Genomic DNA, 22,857 nt, shown 5'->3' with positions numbered 1-22,857 from the left:
GCATATCTCTGTTCTAAACACAGCCCATGACTGAACAAAAAGGCTCCTATGAATTAATACCAAGCAGCATAATCACTAAAAACTGTTATTATTATGCTGTACATTGATGTTATATTTGCATACAACTTTCATTGTCTTTTTGCTAGCATATAAAATTACTAAATGAAGAGTAAACTGCTCTTTTTGTGAAGGGTTATGTTTATTTCACAGAAATATTTATAAGCAACTGTATTGACATGTAAATTTTGTCAACAAAAAAGGCCTTTGTCTAAACTGTGCAAAGATGAGATGATACATTCAATTCAAGGATTATTTTTTTTAATTACATATCAAATAAAAAGGTTTCCCATTCATGGATAATGATGTTGTCTTCTCTTTTAAGAATAGCTTGCATATAGAGAAACAAATAACGTTTTTCTTCCCTTTTTTCATTTTGCAACATAATTAAAACTACTTTTAAAACCAGCTTAGAATTATTTAGAGAAATGAATCTAGGGTTTAAACAAAATAGAGTTATTTACATTTTGAAAAGAAGTGGGTTAAAAAAATTACAGTGGAATTTAAGAATAATCTTTTTTTTCTTTTAACCCCTTCCAAATGTTTTTTAAAATAAAAATGTCTGTAATTTCCTCATAAAACTTCATAATGCCACAAAACCATTTAAACATACTTTAAAATTATAGATGTTTTACAGACAGATATATATTTATAATTTGTATCTCTTCTATACTGTGTTTCAGGCCACAGCTGGAAACCTTCTTTATATGTAAGGAAGATGATACAGATTTCATTCATTCTAAAGTAGTTTCACCTTTTTCAGCCAGCAATCAGACTAAGATAAGAATTCAAAACATGCATCTTACTTTAAAACTAGCCCCACTGAATCAGTACTTTCATCACATAACAATTTAATGTGCCTCTAGAAGGTATAGAATCTCATTGAAGCCATTACGAAAATGAGGAGAAACACAGTTTTTATGAGTGTAATAAAAATACAATGATCTAGACCATAAACTAATCATCGAGCACTCTGCTTGTGCCACCCAAGTGTAACATTATAAAAGCCCACTCATTTAGAGAGGAATCCTTACAGTTTGGCAACCCTGTTCATTGGTTCAAAGACAGAGCATTTCATTAGAGAGGGGCTGTCTGCATCTCTGAAGATTTCATTAAGCATAAATCCAAATGAAAGTTAATTTAAACAAACAATTTCAAAGTTACTCTGGGGTATAATATTTCTTTTAGGTCATTGTGTGAAAAGTAGAAGTCAAATCTACTAAATCAAGAAGGCAATACAATCTAGTGCCTTCATTCCTGTTACAAGCAACTGTCTCTGCATCTCCTGTGCTTACCATTGAGATGGGATTTCCACTAAGGCTCACAGCCTGTGACTGGAGGACTACAACATTGTTTCCTTGCTAATTTAAATATTAGAACATCAGGCTGGGTATCTACTACCCTATATTTCCAAATAACTTAGAAGCAGGATGAGTCAAAGGCAGCTCACAGAGTTTTGCACGTCATCTGTTCATCTCCCCATCTTTAAGAAACTGATGGGGTTTTCAGAAGCTGCATCCCCCAGCACTTCACACTTGGCTGTGCTGTGTCCAGACATACCCACAAACTAGATAGTGGCCCCAAGAATGTGTCTTGGTAAAGAAAGAACAGGTAAGCCCAGACCTGGTCTGCACAATCCCAGTACAGACTCTGGAGAAGCACCTGTGGTTACCAAATAGATCTTTCAGCTGGCCTCGGAGAATGAAGAAAGAAGTTCAATTGCAAATATGCAGTAATTCACATATATCTGAACTTTGTATGTTTGTACAATGTGATAGAAGAATAAAGGGAATAATCAGGTCCTCAAGGCAGAGGCTTTCCTTTTTATGTAGAACCCAGTAAAATTAAGCCTTAGACTCCAAGTGTCTACAAGAACTAAATATATTTATATAAATACATCATATAATATACACATGTATATATTTGCAATATATAAAACTAAATTTCTTTAAATCACCTAGCAGAGGCAGGCTCATGTAATTGTAATTATAATTGCAATTCATGGCAATACTTTCAGTATAGAAATGTTGAATGGATTCCTGTGAATGGGAGCGATAAAACCCGAGTTCTGTACAGGAGCTGACTGCAGATCCTGCAGTGTATTCTTTGCTGAAAAGGGAGGACACTGCATGATTTTGTGTGACATGTCCACCTTCAGCCTGTAGGCCTAGAGAGTAACATGTTAATGATCTTTAATGAGATTCTGCTGTATGCATTGTTCTCAGAACACTTCTTGGACAAGAACAACACCATCCTGTTCCATTTGCTGCAAATTAAAGGCTGAATCCTGCAACCCAAAGATGAGCAGAGCATCTCAGATCCTCAAAATTCCCTGTTTATGAAACCCATCAAGTGTAGAGACCTCTGCTGTGGTTATCCAGCATTGCCAGCCTCATATAAAGGTCTCCCACATTGGGATAAATTGTATTTAGTAAGAATTACTTGAAAAGGAGCACAGAATTGGTTTTCCATGTAGTGAGAAAAACAAAGTCACAAATAGCAGAACCAGTGTTACAACACTGCCATAAATCTGATAAAACATCAGTTTTTGATAGCTTCTACTTTAAAATGTTCTTGTTTACTAGCTTGTAAATAAAATGGTTAACATGAACCCCCTTTTCTTTTTCAGGCACTTCATCACTTTGAAGTTTCTTTTTATAATAAATGATTCTCCACAAACTCCTTTTTCAGCCATTTCTGTCATTTTCGTGATGGGGAAATGACAAGATACGAGCTCTGTCCAGACACTGTTTATTTAATGGAGACTAGTGGAGAAGTTTCTAAAAAGCAATGATTTAAAAGTAGAAAATAGATGGGATAATCAGTTAAATGCAGCCAGTTCACTAAATATAACATGCTAATCACACCAGCTGCTCTCTGAGAGAGACCTCCAGCAAACTACAGAATTTTCCTTTACAGTCTTTTATACAACTGGTATAACTGGTAAATGCAAAGACTTGGAAAAGCAGATGAATCAGCAAAGAAAACCCAAAAATTTCTAAGGATAAACAAAACTCAATATAAGTAAACATGACTCCTAAAAAAACAACAAATCAAGGTGCTAACCCTTGCAGCATCAGATAACAGTCATACCATTACATATTGTGAAAATAATTAACTCAACTGTGATGCCTTTCAAGCTGTTAAAAAAAGGGGATCTTTTAACTGAAGGAAAAATTGGGTTGAATTTAGACTTTTGTTACCAAATAGAACTTCACAATGCATGCCAGCCAAAAAATCATACAAACTTTTTTTTTTTCCAAATATTTTGTTTGTAAATGACATAATTTTAATATGAAATGGGTCAAATCTGGCAAGGTCAGAATTGCCATTTGCAAAATCATAACTGTGCCTGGCAGTTCAGCAAATCTGTAGGTTGAAAGATTAATGGTCAACAATCTGTATTTCATTTAAAAAGTATCTGACTGCAGCTGGAAAAATGTCTTCAGAGAGGACCACATATAAATAAATATACGTTGTATTATGTCCCCTGCTGTTGCAGCAACACTTCGGGAAAGGCGAATTCAAGATGACTGCATGCGTTGCAATAATTTCTCTGCTTTCTCATAGAGACATAAACTGCTCTTATTCTTCTCAGTAGACTCCTAACTCAAGCCTTATTATTAAATAATTTAAATATGAGTTCTGTCTAGAATTGCACTGCTGACAAAACTACATTAAGGAGTAAAAGTCCACCAAAATCATCAGAACTTTTCCTTTAGTACTGAAAATACTGAAAATTTGGAAACTAAACAATGAAGGGATACAAATTTCTAAGTACCTTCTCCAATCTGAGCCATAATTAGAAGGGAGCATGGTAAAAGCAGACTCCTTCACTGAATGCCTCTGGAATTTTTAATGCTATATTTATTTCTCGTGGCTTGACAAGTTACTAGAGCTCTAGGGGCTACTGTTCTGTGCCTATGTGTCCCTTGCTGTTTTTCCTTTATTAAATTAAAATATGCATATTTTACACATTGAATTGCTTTCTGTTGGTTTTCATCTGCTCTTCTTTCTGAAGGTGGGAACTGATTAGACATGCAGGAAGTCCCATTCCAGGCAAAGAAAATAAAACTTGGGAATCACAACTGCTTGAAAGCACTGTGTCTGCACAGAACAAAATACAGAAGAATAATTTAGTTTGTAAATTAATTCCAGCATTCACAAAATGTGCTGAAGTGGGAGCACAGAAACCAGCATTTAGAGCAGAAAACAAGGGCTTGGTAGAGTTGTTCCTACTCAGCCCATGGGCTTGGAACACTGATTTTGCTGGAAGACTCATTCAGCTATGGGGACATGGTCCCCTGCTACTGGGATTTGCCCTTGGAGACTACTGTTGACTAATCCTTTTTACAGAGGAAACAGTCAACTGACAGTACTTTGTATTTCTTTTGTTGAATTCCAAAACTGGAAGAGAGAAGCAAGTGTTGCTGATTAGACATGCAAAGATTTATCATGTCCTCAAGACTGTGATTCAGGAATCAGTTCTTAATATGCCATTGTGATCTGGGAGGAAACCAACAGTCAATTTTTTTGACTGATGCTGATAACTTACTCCTGAACAGGGGTAGAGAAAAGTAAAAATAGATTTAGATTAAGAAATGCAGGACTGGGGCAATGAAAATCAAATGGCAGTTGAACTCCCTGGCTCATATTAGGGCTATGAACTTTACTCTTGGGACCCTTTCTGCACTTAACATTCAAGTCTTGCAATAAAAGTAAAAAATAATCAGGGGAACAGAGGTGAAGTTTCCCCAATCACTGCAGCCACCACAGTGCAAACCTCCACTCCAGTGTGGTCTCTGTTTGTCAGCAAGAGACGGGCAGCATTAACAAGGAGGTTGAAGAGAATTTCCAGTTTCAAGACTATTTCATGTACTGACAAGTAGTGGAGGAAAGATGGGGTAAGGAACAGCACAGGTGTGATTCAGAATGTGTGGGATGATGAAGCTTTTCCTCGCTTCCTAGAGGAGCATCCCAACCACAGAGGGGCAGCACTTGGAGTCTGACACCTGTCTGACTTGGTGCTGCTCATGAGTGGCGTCTGCTCTGCCCTCCTGCCAGACTAAGGCATTGGGGGATCTATTTAGCCTGAGCTATGGATCTGTTTAGGCAAAACCCATGGAGTTTTCTGGTCTAAACTATGAATGTGCCCACTAAGAGTGTGGACTGTATTTAACTTACTCTCATGACTTACTGTTACAGGTGCACTGTACCTCACTCAGCATTTGCAAAATGAGGAAAATCATATTTCTCTACTCCTTCTTCAGAATTTCTATAATGTTCAGATAATGATTAATTATGTTCTTCATGGAGGGAGGATATTACAGAAGCACAACAAATGCTTACAAAAGTATATATATCACATATTACTTCATTTTCTAAGGCAACTAAAGCATGGCAGGAAGTGCTTGTTCCCTCCCCTTATTTCACTTAATGTGGTAAAATAAAAAAAGAACCATGAAAATAAAATTTCCCTCCAAAAAGAAGGAGGGGAAAGAAGGGTAAACATGGCTAGATTCATGAAAGGGAGACATGATATGGGGTATTTTCTAGAGGGAAAATTTATGGCCTCCTACAGAAATCTCTATTTGGAGATGACGAACCTTAGCAGATATGCAATTTATAAAACCAGCATAAATAAGAACGATTTTTCAGTGAAAGGACAGTTGGTTCTAAGTATCCCAACTCTTAGAAATAGTTTCTTGCATATTATCATCCCTTGCTACTTAGAATACTGCAAGTTAAGACATGTACTTCATGTCAAATATTTTGTGGAATTACAACCCAGCACATACTGAAAATAATAAAATTTTATGCCTCCAGAATTATTCAGAACATGGAACTCCTGCTGCGAAAACTTGTTATAGATCAGAAATGTTCTACATCCTCTTTCTTTTGAATTATGTTCAAAGAGATGTTGAATTTTAATAGCGCTATGTGAAAGAGCTGAGTGAAATCTCACTGAAGCTGCTGGACAAAATCATCACCTTTCATTCAAGATAAATGTAAGAAACAAGCAAACTCTTTTATGAAGTCTGATAACTGAAATTACAGAAGTTATCATCAAAAACAAGAGAAACATAAAGCATATGGACCCGTGAGTTTCTCTAGAAACTGATATGCTTAATGCAGAGAGAGAGCATTAATCAAGGCAAGATGATTAATCCCGATAAGCAGCATAAATGTGCAAAAGGAATAAAGAAATAACCAGCACAGCTTGACAAACTAGCATTGTGATCCTGGTAGAAGAAAAGCTGAAAGAGAGGTTGGGGGTAAAACACTGGGTGAATGAGGTTTGGAAAAAGTAAGTTATTGACTGTTATTTGATTCTGTCTTTGTTCAAGGAAATAAAACTCTGTTCTTTCTTTGTAAATAAAATGGGACTCCATCAAAGCAAAACCCTGTCCTGAGGATGAATTTTCTTTCCAACTGAGAGAAAACAACCCACAAACCTGACAAATTGTTTAACCACTCAGGTAAAAATGGATTAATACCATGTGAGGACAGTCAACCAGTTTTCGAGAAAGGGAATCGTGAGGTGGAATTCCCACTGAACAAAAATAGAATCAATGAAGGATGTATTTCTCAGAAACAGTAATTGGTAAAAAGAGATGAAAACAAGACCAGATAAAATTAAAAGAAGACAAATCAGCTGGAGGCTTTTCAAAATTAATTAAAGTAGTGGCTGGAAGATTTCCAGAGTGGTCCAAGAGATGACAAGCGGGTAGAGATGAAATCTCTGCTTGAGCCGCAAACACAGAGCATCCAGACAGATTAGGAAGCCCTGTGGCAAAACAGATCAATGAGATGACTGACAACACAGCTCCTTCAGGCTAGAAAGTTTTCAAAGAAATAGGTAAGCCAGGAAAGTTGGAATGAATTTGGCACTTGCTGACTTAGAGAAGCTATGCCAAGAATTGAAGGAGCTGGAGAAGTAAACTAGAGGGACACAGATAACCATGGAGGTTTTTTGCCATTTGAAAAGTCAGTGTAAGACTATTGCCTTTTTTATCATTATTTTTCTTATAACATATACAAACACCATTTGCAAATGACCAATATCCAGGCATTTGGACCATCTCCAGCTCAAACACTGTGCCTTTGAAAGAAAAAACTTACATCAAGTTCCGGTCATCTTGGGAACCCAAAATAATAGAAAGTTTTACAGAAAATTCTGAGACTAATGGCCAACTCTAGTGGCTGAAGTTAAATGGCACTGAAGAATGATACCTGCTCTTCTCCACCCTACCAAAAAGACACAGAAGTGGTTACTAGTGAGATCAGTGGAACTTGTGCCTCTTCAATCCCATAGTGGTACCAGGCTTGGATCTGCTCACCCGTACTAAGAATGCTAAACTACACGAGCCTGGACCAAGCACCATCAGTGTTGTGTGAAAAAGCTCTGCCTAGTTTGAGAAAGCAAAGACACTGAGCTAACTCTGATCTTTGTTTGGATCTGGGCAACTCAAATACAGTAAATGTGAATTTGATTGCTAAGTGTCTAATAGCACTTGCAGTAAAATTCTGGGCACTGGATCAATGTAACAGGTTTTAGAGGGGTCTGCCAGTAAAACTAGAAAAGAAGATTGCCCAAAACTAAATTATCTGTTTGGTAAAACCTACGAAATACTGTGACATTCCACAAATCCATTCATAGCAGGCCAGACTGCTTGCTACTGTAGAGGTAGTCACTGGTGGGAGAATAAAATGAAAGTTTAAGAAAAAGCTAGTTTAGAAACTATATCTGAAATGAGAGCATGACATGTAGACAGTCAGCAGAGATCAGAAGCAGTTTGGATTTTGTTGTGAGTATCAGCTGTGTTATAAATGCCAAGAAAGTTGCTTTACACTTTCAAGTAAAACAAATGCTCTGTAGACAAGAGTTTTCTAGAAGTCAACTTGAAATACCCACAGGAGTGGAAACAATTCCAACAGGTTCTTGCTGGGGCAACCTCTCAGCCAAGATACAACAATGTGGCTGATGCCCACTGTGCACCCTGGCTCTTGGGAATCTCAGCAGCTAAATCTCTGCAAAAATAAGAAGCAATACATCCAGTAAATATTGCCATGGAAGGTGATGCCAAGCTCCAAGAGCTTCTCTTGGACTTGCTAAAGCATGACGTTGTGCATTTAGACAAGGAACAGCAGAACAGTCCCAGATCTCTCTGGAGTCAGTCAGAGAGACTGACTATCAGTCAGATAGCTGCTATCTTCTCACTATCAGTCAGAAAACTGCTTCACTGAGCACAAAGTGGGGAAAACAGCAACGCAACTCTGCAACTGCTGGCATTGAGTGGAGGAGGAAGAGGGAGAAGAACCACAGAGAAGATGTATCAAGAATGAATAACTGAATCTTTAAACAATCCCTGGTGGCAGCATCATGGTAGCACCAAAAACTACAGAAAACTGTATCCAAGTAAATACTAACTGACTGTGCCCTGAAAGGAGTTAAGACTATTTTCTATAGCAAGTTCAGGTTTCCCACGCTTTACATCAAAATAGGTACTATTACGTGAAAAATAGAAATAAACTTTTCTCCTGCAACTGGGCATGAACTGCAACATGTTCAAGCCATGGCTTTTGACTTGTACACTGGGTTTCCTTCATTTCAGTGGTTGTGGATGCAGTGCTCTGCAAAGAGCTCGTCTCTCTTGGCCTGTTTATTACATCTGGTTGATACCCTGGGCTGTATAACAGGTTTGGGACAAGAACTGGCACATTGAAATGTGATCTGCAGGAAGTTTAAGAAAAATGGGTAATGGATCAAAACAGGACAGCGGCATAGGTAGATTGTTATGTTGAAGCGACAGACATCATCAAAATAAATGTCAGAAAACACCTTTTCTATGGAACCTAACAGAAGAAATAGTAACAGAGCATCACATCAGAAATGCACACAGCCACACTCAAACCAAAGCCAAACCACATCTCCCAAACAGTTTCTGAGGAGACATTTACAGCAAATCTGGTGGGGAGCTGGAGTGAACTTCCACTGATTACTGGAAGAGAAATAGCAAAAAGAGAAGAAGGAAAGTGAAGACTCTTCCACACAAAATAGCATGAGGAAAGAAAGAGATCTTTTAAGTATGAAGTAGAATGAAGATGGTGCCAGAACAAAGAAACAAAAGATACCCTTCATACTATGTATACTATCATACATATAGATTCTCATTTCTGCAATGCTTACTCAAAGTGAGCTTTTTAAATGCCTTATTTAAAAACGAGAACGTAGATTTTTCAACATGAAAAGGAACATATACAGATCAAAGTATACACAAAGTAGATGTACAAATATGAAAAAATAAACAATTAAAAACCTGGACCACAGAAATCATAAAATGTCTTTCAAGTATAGCTAGCATACTCTTTGATTTTGCATGTGTAACTTAACAAATGCATTTTCAAGTATCATGCCTGTTAGAAGGAATCCATGTGCCAAGCAAAAAAGATCAGTCTTCTCAATTCTAGCTAATTACCAAACAGTGAAGACAAAAATCACAAGTTACTTGAAAATTTAAGCCAGACCAAAAGCTCACCTGACTTCAAGCAGAAAACACTTACTCTGCCCTTCTAGAAAACAGCCCCAAAATATCTTGGACTGAGCACTTCAATATCCATGCACCCAAAATTCAACAACTGTTTTGAAAATGTCCTGATTTCTCATCAGAAAAATTGTGACATGAAGAGTGTTCATTAGGGATCAGTTAATACTTTCTAATGGTAGGTCAAGTGATGCAGATGAAGAGATGATTTCAACTGATGCAAGCTCCTAAAATACAGTGACATTTCTGAAACTGTCACACAGACATTCTCTTCAGAACAAAAACTTCTAAATTCATAATGCAAAACAAAAAATAAAAGCATATGTTCATGTTGATAATAAGCCCCAGTTGGCCTCCTCCCCAGGCAGCTTCTGTAAACTTTCAGACACAGTTCTGCACTTCCAAAGGAATATCTAACACTCGTATCTATCACACCACCACACACATCTCCCTGGCAATGTGTGTTGGTCCAAATCTGCACCAGCACTGAAACACCTGCATGCAAAATAAGCTCCTAATTGGGCATCAATAACTACTCCATTTAGACCCAAATCCTGCAAAATATTCTGCCCCTACTTAAATTTATGCATCTGGGTCCTAACTGCCTGTGGTAGGGGAAATGCATAAGGATTTAAGCATATTGGAGAACTGGGACATGTGTGGAATAGATTTCAATGGAAAATGAATGTCACTCAATGTTAGGTCCTTTCTGATCTGGAGAATGACAATGAATTCTGGATACACTCTTCAAGCCCTCTGAACTTGGCAGTAATTTAATTACAGAGACCAGGCACTAAAACATGAATACTTTGCCCTAAGGTTTTCAGCATAATTTTCAGATAAACTATTCCTTAGCAGGGCTTGTCTTATACATAAATGGCTTGAATATCCATGTACTAGATTTTAAAAGTATGTTTGAATTAAGGTTATTCCACTTAGAGTCACTCAAGCACAACATACTTTTACACAAGCACAGGAAAACTTGTGAGATAAATCCAGTTTTCAAAGAGATGTTTAACTTACCTGCCAGAAGTCAGCAACAGTAGCAGGGAGAGGGCCCTGGGTAGCAATATATGCAGGATTTCGGGGGTCATGGTCCATCTGAAATAAGGAAGAAGAACACAGACTAGATTCATTTAAAGGAAATCACTTGCAGTGTTAGAGACAGAAGGTATATGAGGGCAGAACAAGGGACTTCCTAAAGGACTGTCATGTCCCTCCATCCTCTATTGGCAAGCAAAGTGTTTTATTTCTATTTGTAAGCTCAGAGGAGAAGCTTTCCCCCAAAATATGATGACACCAGATGAGTATCAGCACACGTGAAGAGCAGTGTCCCATGTCCTCAATATGCAGAGTAAAATCATTTATGGATCATTTATGGTGGCTGACAAAGGCATTTGAGATCAGTACTTGTGGTTTCATAGCAACCTAGGAGCCTTTTGAAACATTTTTCTACACTGAATGTTAAGAATGCTCCACACATCTAAATATGTTCTCCATTTCTACCATGCCAGTCAAGGGCACATGTAACTAAAAAACAGCAAAAATGGGGAACAAATTCAGTTTCTGGCTTTTTCTGGTTAGCTGATTTATCTAAATGCATGGATTTGGCCTCAATGGAGGAAGTTCTGCTTAAAGACCTTAATGATTACATTTAATTCAAGGAGCAGAAAATTCACTGAGCAGAAAAAATAAAGAATCTAAGAAACAAAGCCATCAGGAGTAAATAGGATTAGCAAGTTACAATGAATGTTTTCTAACTGATGGGTGGTTTTCTTGGTTCTAAATCTTAGGATCCATTCTGCTGAAAAAGAAGATCTGCTGATAGGATTAGAAAACAAACAAACTCATTCTAACCCTGAACTGGGCAGGACAAAACTTTGAACATAAAGAAAAGAGACCCATTTCAGCTCTGAGATGTGCGGCTGTGACTCGGTGACACTGAAGTCGGGGAGAGTTAACTTATACCCATGTAGCTGAAGGCAGAATTTGTCTCAATACACAGTTCTGTTCTATAAGTAAAGATCTGAATAAGAATGAATGTGAGTCACATTTGCATTAACAGGCATCTCCTGAATTTATTCATAGCCTATCAAAATTTTCAGTGATGGTACATGTCAGCGTAAAAGAAGGCACCTCATAATTATGTGCAACATAAAAGAGGGAAGAACCATAAAAGAACAGATGTAAGTTATTCTAACGGAACAACAATATGATGAATGTTGCAAAAAGGAAGAGAACACTTTTATGTTTCTAATTTTCTGATGTATAATTAAGCTGGACTTCATATTAAAATTCTCCATGACCACACAACACAGGTAAAAGTCACTGAATCCATTTAGATTAAAGCTTACTTCTGATTCACCACCCATAGTTATAAAAAACCTTGACCACAATGTCTATAATACCATCATTTTATTCCAAGTTTCACTGGGATGCTTCTCATCAGCAAATAAATCTTCCCAACAAGCAATTGCTCACAACAAATTTCAACTTTGCTTTCTTTGCCTTTTGACAAAAGCAGTTCTGATAGCAGGACATTTACTACTGTGGTATTTTGAGACCCAAGAAAAACAGCTTTCTTCTGAAATCAGTATTAACAAAAAAGCCCTAAGGAAACATTTTAAAATGGGCAACTTTTTTTGTTGTGTTTTGCTTTGCTTTGTTTTGTAAGACACTGAAATAAACACAACTGAAAACAACAGCAAATGTGATCAAGCAAAGTCAAACTTAAAAGCCAGGGTTTTTTATTCTCCATTACAGTTGAAATGATTTGTTGTTGTTTTGTTTTGAGTCCCAAAGATCTACAGGATTTAAACTTGTGGTGAAATGGTTCCCTATGCCAGAACTAAAAATCTTAGAAAAATTGACCTACAGCAAGGAGGATGTGCTACTCCCAGTGGAAATTGTTGTGTGCTGCATCCACTCTAAAATGACATCACTTCTCCAATCACTCCTTCAGGCTAGAGCTTGGCTTGGAAATGTAACCAATAGAAAATACATCAAACTTTATAAAAAATATAATTTACTCTGTATTCTTCCTAAACGATTTTTTTTTTTAATGTAGACATGGCAGAAACAAAGGCAGAAGAAATCAAGAATGATGCAAATAGTGCTGTCATGGAGGAAATACATCTCAACATTCAGCTGATAAATCAGGAATAGGCCAATCTTGACATTTCAGCATTAATCAACCTCTGTCACAAAGGTGCTTGCTGGAACGTGGCAAACATTGCAATAAGCACAGAATAGGAAAGTATATCAGCAATTTAACAATAATTCAAAAGACAATTACAATTATTACATTCCAAGCACATTGTGTTGCACAAAAAACAATTATGAGCAGAAACTCTTCTTGCTTGGAGCAAATAGAAACTGGCAGAAAATGCTATCACACTATTAAATGATCTTTAACTGAACAAAAATAAGAGCAAAGTTTAAACTAATTAAATTAAATTCCTGGTTTCATCACTTTTGTATTAAATGCACTGTTTAAAAGACCACGTCTTTCAAGAAAAGTGTGAAAAATCCCGTCTGGTCACATTCAATTTAATGTGAGTAGGTGACAGCAAGGGACAGTTCTTGAATGTTTTTGCTTTGTTCTTTTTTATTCTCTCAAGGTCACCAAGAACACCAAGGGCATCTTAATCTATCAAAGTTAACAGAAGTTTGAATAAAGAAATAAAGTCAGTAATGGGTTTTAAACTAACTAATCAAGGATCGAGTAAAAGGGTTTTTTTTTAATGTCAGTAGTCATTACCTTCTTTCAAGGATGCCTCAGATTTCTCACTTCAGGAAAATAAAATAGAAAATGTATTCTCCAGAGAAGAATGGAGAACTCCAGACTCCATACAATCAAGTATTAAAACAAAAATTGTTTGCTAACATTTTACATCAGAACAACCTTCAGAAATCACCCTAATAGTAATTGTTCAAAAAGAACATGCTTTTTCCCTCTATTTCTCCATCAAAGCACCAAGTTCACAAGGCTTACATCAGAATGGGATCAAACCATTGTTGGAAAGAAAAACCTACAATTATTACAACTGTTCTGCTATGGTGGAATTCTCATTTTCTGCTGCAGTACAGCAAAAGCACGTCTGGTGATAATGTTTCAATCTATTTTTCCATGATTTTGTATTAGGGGTCAAGGATTACTATAACTGGCCAAGCAATTGATTGTACTGATTTCCATCACTACCAGAATCAAAAGCAAATTAAAAGAAAAAGGAGGAACACTGAGATTTCTTCTCAGAAAAGAAAAACTAGAGAAAACTTTAGTGGCACAAATTGTGTTTTCCTACAGGGCTTTGTAGTACAAGCTGACTTACAGTCCCTTAAAGTAGGAAAATATGTGAACAATATTATCATAATTGGTTGAATCTTGTTAATACCAGACCAGGATTACACCTTTGCATTACTAAAGAATAAAAACTGGTTCTTCCTTCAAGAGTTCTATTATCCAGCTGCCTTATTCTAAGACCTGGTGAGGATTCCCTGAAGAATGCTGAATTTTGTTGAGTTTTTGATAGAGATTGTGCTGCTGCATGATTTCACTGATAATGCTGATGAAAAATCAATACATTGTGGGAGTAAATCCTTGAGAATGATACATGTAGATTCTTGTTAAGCAGTCTTGTAAATTGCAAACTGAAGTAAAAGTATCAATAGGCATCAATGACCATTTTGAAATTTCAAATAAACGATAGTACTGATTAATTCCTTCCCTTTTTCTTCCCTTTCAGCTTGTCAGATCTTTACTTTCTACAGAGAAAGATGCTGGGTGAGATATGGTCTCAGTCACAGCATGTTTACCTTCATCTAAATCATCTGAGTCTATCTGAAATATTCCTGAATCATGAGATAAGAATGAAATCCAGTGTAGACCAAATATGACAGGAAGGAAGTTGAAATCTGATTAACACGTTAAAAATTCTTATAGATTCAAGCTTCTGTGTGGTTTCCAGACTTAATGTGTTTACAACACCAAGAAAACCTACTTCCATGCATATATTTATTACATAAAGTATAGACAGTCTCTAAAAAAGGAAGTGTGTTTGTTTTTGCAGAAGAAAGCGTATCCAGCAAATGCAGATGAACTTTGTAATCATTCATCCCAGCATTAAAATTAAAAAGGTAGACTAGTCCTCATCTTCGTGTTTGAATTAGAATTTAAAACAATTTTTTAAATCCTTCCTCTTAAGCCCCTAATGGAAAGAAAGAAGCAAATCTGGTTGCCTATGCCATTATGAATTTCAGTCTATTCTTGCTGATGAAATTTGTATGCTGTATTTGAACAAACTGTCATGCTAATGACATTCCTCAGTCTGGTGTCTTCAATAATAAGCAAACTGAGTTTTTAAATGTAGTTGATGGGATTTTTTCTCTCTCAGACATCCTATGAGGAAAACCAGAATTTCCCATTTACTTTCATGACCTCTGATTTAAAAGCAAAGATTGCACATTATTTACTACTGGATGATTTTCCTGAAATTTAATGAGGACTAAGTACAAATATGACAGAAGTAATTATCACAGTTTTATTCTGCACAGTCAGGGTCTCCTTGTGCTGTAATTGCAAGCCTTTCATTCAGCTGCCAATACCGGAGTTATTATCATAGTACTTTATGTTATTTCAGAGAGGAGGGAAACAGATTTCTACCTCACTTTTACCCTGCAAATTTATCCTAAGGACTCATTTTGCCTGGCCTCATGCTACAGTGAAATAAAAGACATATGGGGAAGAATTTGGACTAAATCTTTCCTGATTCTCTTCACCCATTCCCAGCTGCAGTGAGGCCACCAATATAACCCCAGTTTTCACATCCTACTGTGAGGTATTGAGGTATTGAGGGGGAGCAGCATTTTTTAAAAGGAAGAAACATGTGGGCAGGTGGCCAGCTCATTGTCTAGCACAGGGATTTTGTTACGGTGTGCTGCTGCACTCATTTAGACTTCAGTGAAGGTTGAGTGAGCCCCAGCTGGAGACTGGACCACTGACCCAGAAGCTGGAGATACCCAGCAACATGTACAGGACTGGCAGCCTCCCTCTCTGAAACTTAATTATTTTATTTTACACTCTTCCTGCACCAGACAGCTCCCACACATGGGGAGGAAAAAGCCTCTTCCAGTCAGCTCATCCCATCCTGATCCTGCGCTTTCAATGGCCTTCTCACAACAGTGCTCACTCCTCACCCAGGCACTGCAAGGAACAAATGCACCAGGAGCATCACTGTATTGACAGGATAATTACTGAAGTTACTTGAGTTGAAACAGTCTGAAGGAAAGAAATGGTAGGATTTTTGCAAGAGTGAGTGAAAGCAGTTGTACTGATACTCCACATCCACTGTGTGCTTACACGGACACTGACTACATGTGTGCCTGCTACCAGAAAAGATCTCAAGTAAACAGCAGCAGAAATAGCACATATGTCCAACTTGGGCTTCACTAGCTGTATAAACACAGTAAATATTGCAGAATCAAGTGCCCAATTCAACATTGCAGTAGGCATTTGAAGTGGGGAGAACAGAGACTGAATATCTCTGCCACTTCTGTATTTGACCTCATTATATGAAAACTACACCAGATTAACAAATATGTTTACACTAATCTGAGAATATTTAATTTGGCTCAAAATTCAGTAGTTTGCCGGGAATCTTTCCAGACCATGGGCTTGCAAAGCAGGGATTTCCTCCTATCAGCTCCCACTGGATCACCTTCAGGAAACACATTTTGATCTATTGCTTTCAAAATAGCAAAATAGCTACTGGCTCAGTGGAGCAAACTCTTGCAACTAACTGGAGCACCTCTTTCCTTGGAATAGCAGATCTACACAAATGTAGCTGTGGCACTTCTCTCCTCACAGCAGGGTCTCTATCCTACCATGAAAAGAGGAACTTAAAATTTTTTCTTGGCAGTTTTTCTTGGCTATGCAAGTTATTGGGCACTTGTCCTGATCTAATGAAACCCTTGTGAACCCACTTATTTCTGGGCATAGAAGTATTTCTGTAAGAGATACAAAGACAGCCATAAGGATTTGTGGTTCATCAGAGTGATTTGTTGTATTGAGCAGAACTCTTGAATCTGGGAAAACTACAAAAAAGAAATATGTTCTAACCCTGCAGAAGGACCCTTACTAAGAGCTGTATGGAAAAGCAAGACTACAACTCTGTAAAAACACAGGAGTTAAAGCTGTGGGAGCAGGGACCCTGTGCTTGCATGAGCTTTGGGCACCCTGATAAAGCAAACCTCTTCCCAGTTTTGTCAATGGAACATTTTAGTGATGTTTCTTCACCTCCAAGACTACTTAATCTAATACTTTACTCTTCAGTGCAATTAAAGAAATAGTTAAACTATAATCCAAAACTACAATTGCAACAGACATACACACACATGCAAGATTTTACCCCCTTCTCCAGCCAAATTTGTGTACTAAACCTAGTTAGGCTGTGTCTACACAGACTTTTGGGCAGGTTGCAGAAGCCCAGTTTTTCAGGAAAAACCCAGCATTTGTACTGCTGTCAACACTGAACCCAACTTAGCACTGTCTACAGAGGCTGTAATTCCACTTCCATGCCATGTTGTTGCCATGTGAATTACAACCAAGCTCTTAACAAGAATACAATATCACACTTCCAGTTATCACCTCCCACTCCTGTCCTTCCCACAAAACCTCTCAGTTTCTACTATCAGATGAAGGCTTGACCAAACATAACTCACCAGCTGGGTCCTGGAGACACAAACAGAGCACTGAAGCCCTGGAGCTGGACCTCTATGCATGATTTTACAGGCAGGATGCATATTCCTTGGAACATGACTTACTGTGATCCCCTGATCCTGGTGCCAGATAGAGCTTGGTCTAGTCAGAGACATACCTAAAAGCAATCTAAAAACTCTAATCTGTGCATATCTACCCTCATCCTCTGAAATGGAAACTGGCAATTCCTCAATATGCAGGTGCTTTGGTTTCCCCTCTACCCTAAGCCAAAGACAAAAATATCCCAAAGGAGTTTTTTGGCTTCTGTGTGTTTTTTAACTCTTCGAATAAAGCACTTTCATGTGTTGAAGGAAATAAAGCTTTGAACTCTGCTGAAACAAAGATCAGAGAACTGTTTCTATGTAGCTATAATTGGGATTTTTTAAGGAAAAAAGGTATTGTCAACAACACTGGAAGGAAGAAGCCTGTAATTTCATGCTGTTGCAAATTGTCAGCTGCCTAGCCCACACAAAGTCATTTAACTGGGGGAGTGATACTCCCCAGGAAAATGAGCCAGTAATGGCAAATACAGCCCACTGCAGTAAGACCTTATTCTCCATCCTAAATTCTTTCTCACAGTTGCACTATAATAATTTTTTGGTGCCTAATTAATGTGAATAAAAACTGTGAGAAAGAGCGACTGCAATCCCAGCAGTCCCACAGAGGTGATGGACACAGTGCCTTTTTGCCCCTTCACATGGACATCCTGGCACTTCCATTGAGATGCTATGACAGGGCAATGCCACTGGCATTCTTGTACCTGTTCAGTGGCAGCAAATAGAGATCTTTTCTCCCTATCACCTCTCATGGACAAGAAAAGGATTCATGTTCAGCTCACATAGTCATGGGAAATGGCAGCTGGGCCACACTGGAGTATCTGGACACAAAAATTGGACTGACCTACTCTGCAGCTGGAATAAATGCACAGGGGCTAGGGGATCCTGTTCCTGCTTTCAAAACAGCAAGTGCAGAGAACCAGGAGAACTACAGAACCACCATGCTGTGCATCACTAGGTCAACAGAAGAAGAAAGGTAAGAGAAAATGTCACTTCCTAATGCAGAAGAAGCTCAGAAGTCAGTGGAGCTCAGCTCTCCATGCCTACACAAACCATTCCTCCTACTGTAGATACTAGGACAATGCAAAAAAGAACAAGCTATTTTTACCTTTTGGGAGAATGAAAAGCTCCACTAAAGTAAAGCACTGAATTTTATAATCTGTAAGTTAATAATATCTAGTATCAAATACAGAAAAACCGACAGTATTACAAGATAGAACAAGGGTTATCTAGTGACTTTTTCTTAGTAAATAAACTTCAAGGGTATTGCATGCATATACATTTCTCTTCAATTTGAAAGGACAACCAGCATTGTGAGATGCTCACAACCTGAGATTAGCAGTGAGTGCCTGGAGTGAGTCTATTTAGACATCAAGGAATGGCAAGGATCAGCTACTTGGAATACTTCTCATAGGTTACCATACTTACAATTGGACTGGCATTGATGTAGTCTGAATTGTCATGGCTACTTTCACCTTTCAGACATATCCTGGAATGGTCATCTGCAAAGGAGAAAACAAGAGAAGAAAGTTTCTATACCAGTATTCTACCCACTTTATGTTAGACAATTCAAAGTCAGATTAATGTGCTTTTCAAGAGAGGTAAATCAGAAAGGATATTTCCTTCTGATGCCCATCCTAGCCATGGGGTTGATACAGCCACAGCATCACAGCAATGGGATATTCCAGAGGCTCAGTATCACAAAGCCTGTCTTCATGAGATGCACTGTGATGTGCTACAACCGCTCACAGGAAAAAAGAGAATCTCTTCTCTTCAGGGAGTTTAAGATTTAAACTAGACAAATCACCAAAGACCTCCAGTATTATAGAAAACATTCCTGTGCTTGCAAGGTCATGGAAAAGGGAAGGTGATGGGACTTTGTCCATGTGGCTTCTCTGAAATATGAACAGCAGGATGGAAGTACAGCTGAGAGCTAGACAGTAAGTTATGGGGAGACACTATGACTTGGAGATGATCATGGGAGAGAGAAAATGCCAACAAAGTACAACTGGAGCACACACAGACATCTTACACTGCTGTTACTACAGCTACTTCAGATACCAGTAAAGAAAACAGCAGTTCTGGACATAGGAGACTTTCTCATGTTGCTTGCCCATCATCAAGATTATTTTATCACTTTTAAACTTGAAATTTTACCAGTGCTTGCTCAGCTGTACTTAAAGCTGGCACATGCCAAACTCTAGTCCTTTTTTAAAAAATAATATTTCTACATGAGAACATCTATAATGTATGGATTTTATTTGTCTATACTCAGGCAGAGACAATGCAGATGTCTGCATCTCTTCCAATCATCCAGACTCACTTTCTGTTATGAGAAAAGAAATGTTTCTATGTGATGAATAATTTCATCCTGATTTAGCTGTTGCAAACAGGCCAAATTGTGTGCAAGAAATGCCATTTCTTTCCACTGACTAAAGAAAGAAAGCCCAGACCAAACTCAGATAATTTGAGAGGTGTCTAAGTCTACATATGAATCTCAAACAACTTGTACCTGATTTATAACCAGCAAATTTTTACTTCTCAGGAAACCTACCCTGTGAGTATATGGTAGAAAGAGGTTGTGGAGCTGCCCTTTCTGTAACTCTCTACAACTGAACACAGATAACTGATGTTTTTAGAGGATTGAAGATCTTCCCACTGATTTTTCAAATAGAAAAAATAAGAATACATTGTCTAGTGGCCTGTGACACCACTCAACCAGGATTCCCAGTTGGCTGTTAAGAACCAATCATTATTTTAATATTGAGGAATAATAAATGAATTACCAAACATTATAAGGACCTTACAGGAAGGCAGAGACAGAGAGTTTGGGCTCTGCTTAGTTTTATTCAACAGTAATGCCATGGCAGTTCAATAGATGAGCAAGACAAAGGGATGTTTGTAACAGTGCTGTTTACAGCCACGCAATCTCACCCAACAGTGTCAGCAATCTTCTCCTGGAATAAGATTAGTGATGAACAAGTCATGCCAAATAACTGAAGAGACATTCTTTACTATTCACATAAAGTTACTTTCCCTGCTAAGGTTTGAGGATGAAGAAGACAAGGAACGGGAACATGTTCACGAACATTATTCATTTCCACCCCACTCTGGCACCACTGCACAAGAAAATCCAAAACATAAATAGGAACTTTTGACACCTGAGATTTTGGGCTACCCAATGTGTTTTACAGGAGGCTTTGCAAGGAGCATTGTCATAGAGTGCTTGAAGAATTGCAGCTCTGAAACCTTCTGGCTTTGAAGGAGATACACAGATTACATTCAGTAAATGTGGTCTCTCACATACCTTAAGCTAAGCAAGCACTCAGGATAAGCCCTGTTCATTGAATAGCAAAAGTGTTTGAACTAATCACCAAAGGAAATGTGGGAAATGTTTTTAAATGGATGAAGGAGAGAGAGCAGACAGTGATTCATCAGTATTTAGCCAACAGATGTCAGGGTGACTCTCCAATAAGAGTCAGGTGTGAGATCAGTAACTTCAGGATCTTTTTTTAAAAAACAGTGTTTTATCCAGAGTCTCTGATTTAGTGTGCCATGCCATTATCTTACTGTCTTGGAGGGTTTATCAGAGGTGAGACATGTTAAGGCTTTGGTATTGAAAAGGTGTTGAGACTTTGTATTTGCTATTAGAAAAAAGACGTGTACAAAGAAGGTTGTGCATGTTTTTTCTGCATATATCAAGAGTTTGCACCCATGTGTGCTTCAGTTGCAGCATCAAACATTCATATTGACAATGAACAGATTGTGCTTGTCTATGCCTGTTATCACCTCAAAGCTTCTAGGAACTAGCATAATAGCTCTTCTGAAACAGGCAGGGAAGAAGAAAAAAAACCAACAGAATACCATGGACACCAGATAGTTGTGTTAACAATGAGCAGCTATGGAGAAAATGCCGAATGTACAGCACCTTTTTTGTTTTGTTTTTTTTGCAAACTGCATAGTGATTATGTGAGAAGCAAGAGAAGCAGGAAATACAAGTAAGGAAGAAATGTTGGAAAATGAAGATACATAAAATCAATCTGAAAAACAAGAAAGAAAGATGAATGAAGAAATAGGAGAGGAGAGGGGTGGTAATAAGGAAGTGAGAGAAAAGACAAATGCTGTTACTAGCTACTGCAATCTGGCCAAGCTAAAACTTGTCATAATTTTAAGTATCCACAATAGCTGCTGCTGAATGCTGAGCTGCTTTGCATTTGCTATTGCTCCAGTCAAGCCACAGCTGAAAGAAAAGCAAAATGTATAGACGGATACATGTGGCAGAGAGAGGCTTCCAAGCTTAATATTAACCTGTAGCTCTGGAGAAACACAGCCAATGCTGCATTTTATATACATGTAAAATATTAATTATAAAATATAGAAGGTAGAGCATCAAGGACATGATATAAGCAAACACACATGAGTCTGCAGTATATAAATCCCAATTTATAGACTGAAAAAAATGTGTTTTGGTGTCTACACATAGATACCTTGTGAAGTGGTTAATGGAGCTTGATTTGGGTGGCCAAATGTGAACATGGACTGTTTGAGAAACTGTAGGGTAGATGAGACATTGAACAAGGAAAACGGGCAGCACACAAGACCCCAAGTCTTTTACCCTATTAGACCAGCATCTGAAGCTCATGCAGGATGCACAGTGGCATCCTAAAGCTATTCATTTCACTATAAACCAAATAGCAGCTGGGGCCATTGCACAGCTCTCCTGATGTCGCTGCAGTGACTGGCTCCTCGCTGGCTCCATCGGGGGCTTTGACACCTGGCTCATGTCAAGGCTGCTACATGGAGACTCAAACTCAGGCATCCTGACACAAAATCTCACAGACTCATGCCCAGAAAACTTGTTTTCAATACCTCAGTGTAGGTTTCTACTGATATTTGAGAATCCTGAAGACACTTGGGCTAGCAGGCAGGAGGGCCACAAGTCTCTCACAGAGCTGGTGTTACACCTACTAGTTCTGCCTGGGTACCTCGAGTTGGATTCCTGTGCTTAAAGGACTTAGGGGAGCATAAAATGCCATTACTATCTGAAGTATTAAACAGTGACCAGTACTACAGTACTATGTCATCTCAATCTTTTACTTCTCTCACAGTGGCCCTGCAGCTTAATGAAGATTATTTTTGTTGTTAGATGGAGACTGAAAGCTTGTAACAGTAAGACTTACATTTTCCCTCTGTCTTTTGTTTCCTTTTAATCAGATACTTTTGAAGGAACAGAATCAACAAACATAAGGTTGAAAACAAGGAATACGGGTAAATTTGGGTTGTCTGAATCCAGGCATCACAGAATAAGGAAAATCTGACAGCAATCAACCTGGCACATTCTGCCTGGATCATCATTTTCTTCCTTCTAGATTTAGACTGTTTTTTTTTTTATACAAAACCCTACACAGGCCTCCACTGAATTAAGAAAGTGAAGAACTACTGA

General features: G+C 38.1%; 1 protein-coding gene across 3 annotated transcripts in view; it reads right to left on the bottom strand.

Annotated features, from left to right (window-relative positions):
• The window catches only part of PTPRN2 (protein tyrosine phosphatase receptor type N2), a 632,482-nt gene that overhangs the window by 35,298 nt on the left and 574,327 nt on the right, over positions 1 to 22,857 (bottom strand). For all 3 annotated transcript variants that reach the window (XM_088055089.1, XM_088055102.1, XM_088055094.1), the window contains 2 exons: positions 18,843 to 18,916; positions 10,626 to 10,703 (listed from right to left, as the gene is read on the bottom strand). In XM_088055089.1, coding sequence (XP_087911215.1) covers positions 10,626 to 10,703; positions 18,843 to 18,916 — 152 coding nt within the window. The remainder of the gene's footprint in view (positions 1 to 10,625; positions 10,704 to 18,842; positions 18,917 to 22,857) is intronic.

Source organism: Pseudopodoces humilis, chromosome 1 (assembly GCF_049639895.1).
Source record: "Pseudopodoces humilis isolate 2021_Gansu_Grassland_sample_001 chromosome 1, ASM4963989v1, whole genome shotgun sequence".
In the NCBI taxonomy this organism is placed as follows: Eukaryota; Metazoa; Chordata; class Aves; order Passeriformes; family Paridae; genus Pseudopodoces; species Pseudopodoces humilis.
Note: the sequence above shows the minus strand (reverse complement) of the source record. Positions and strands in the feature narration are given on the sequence as shown.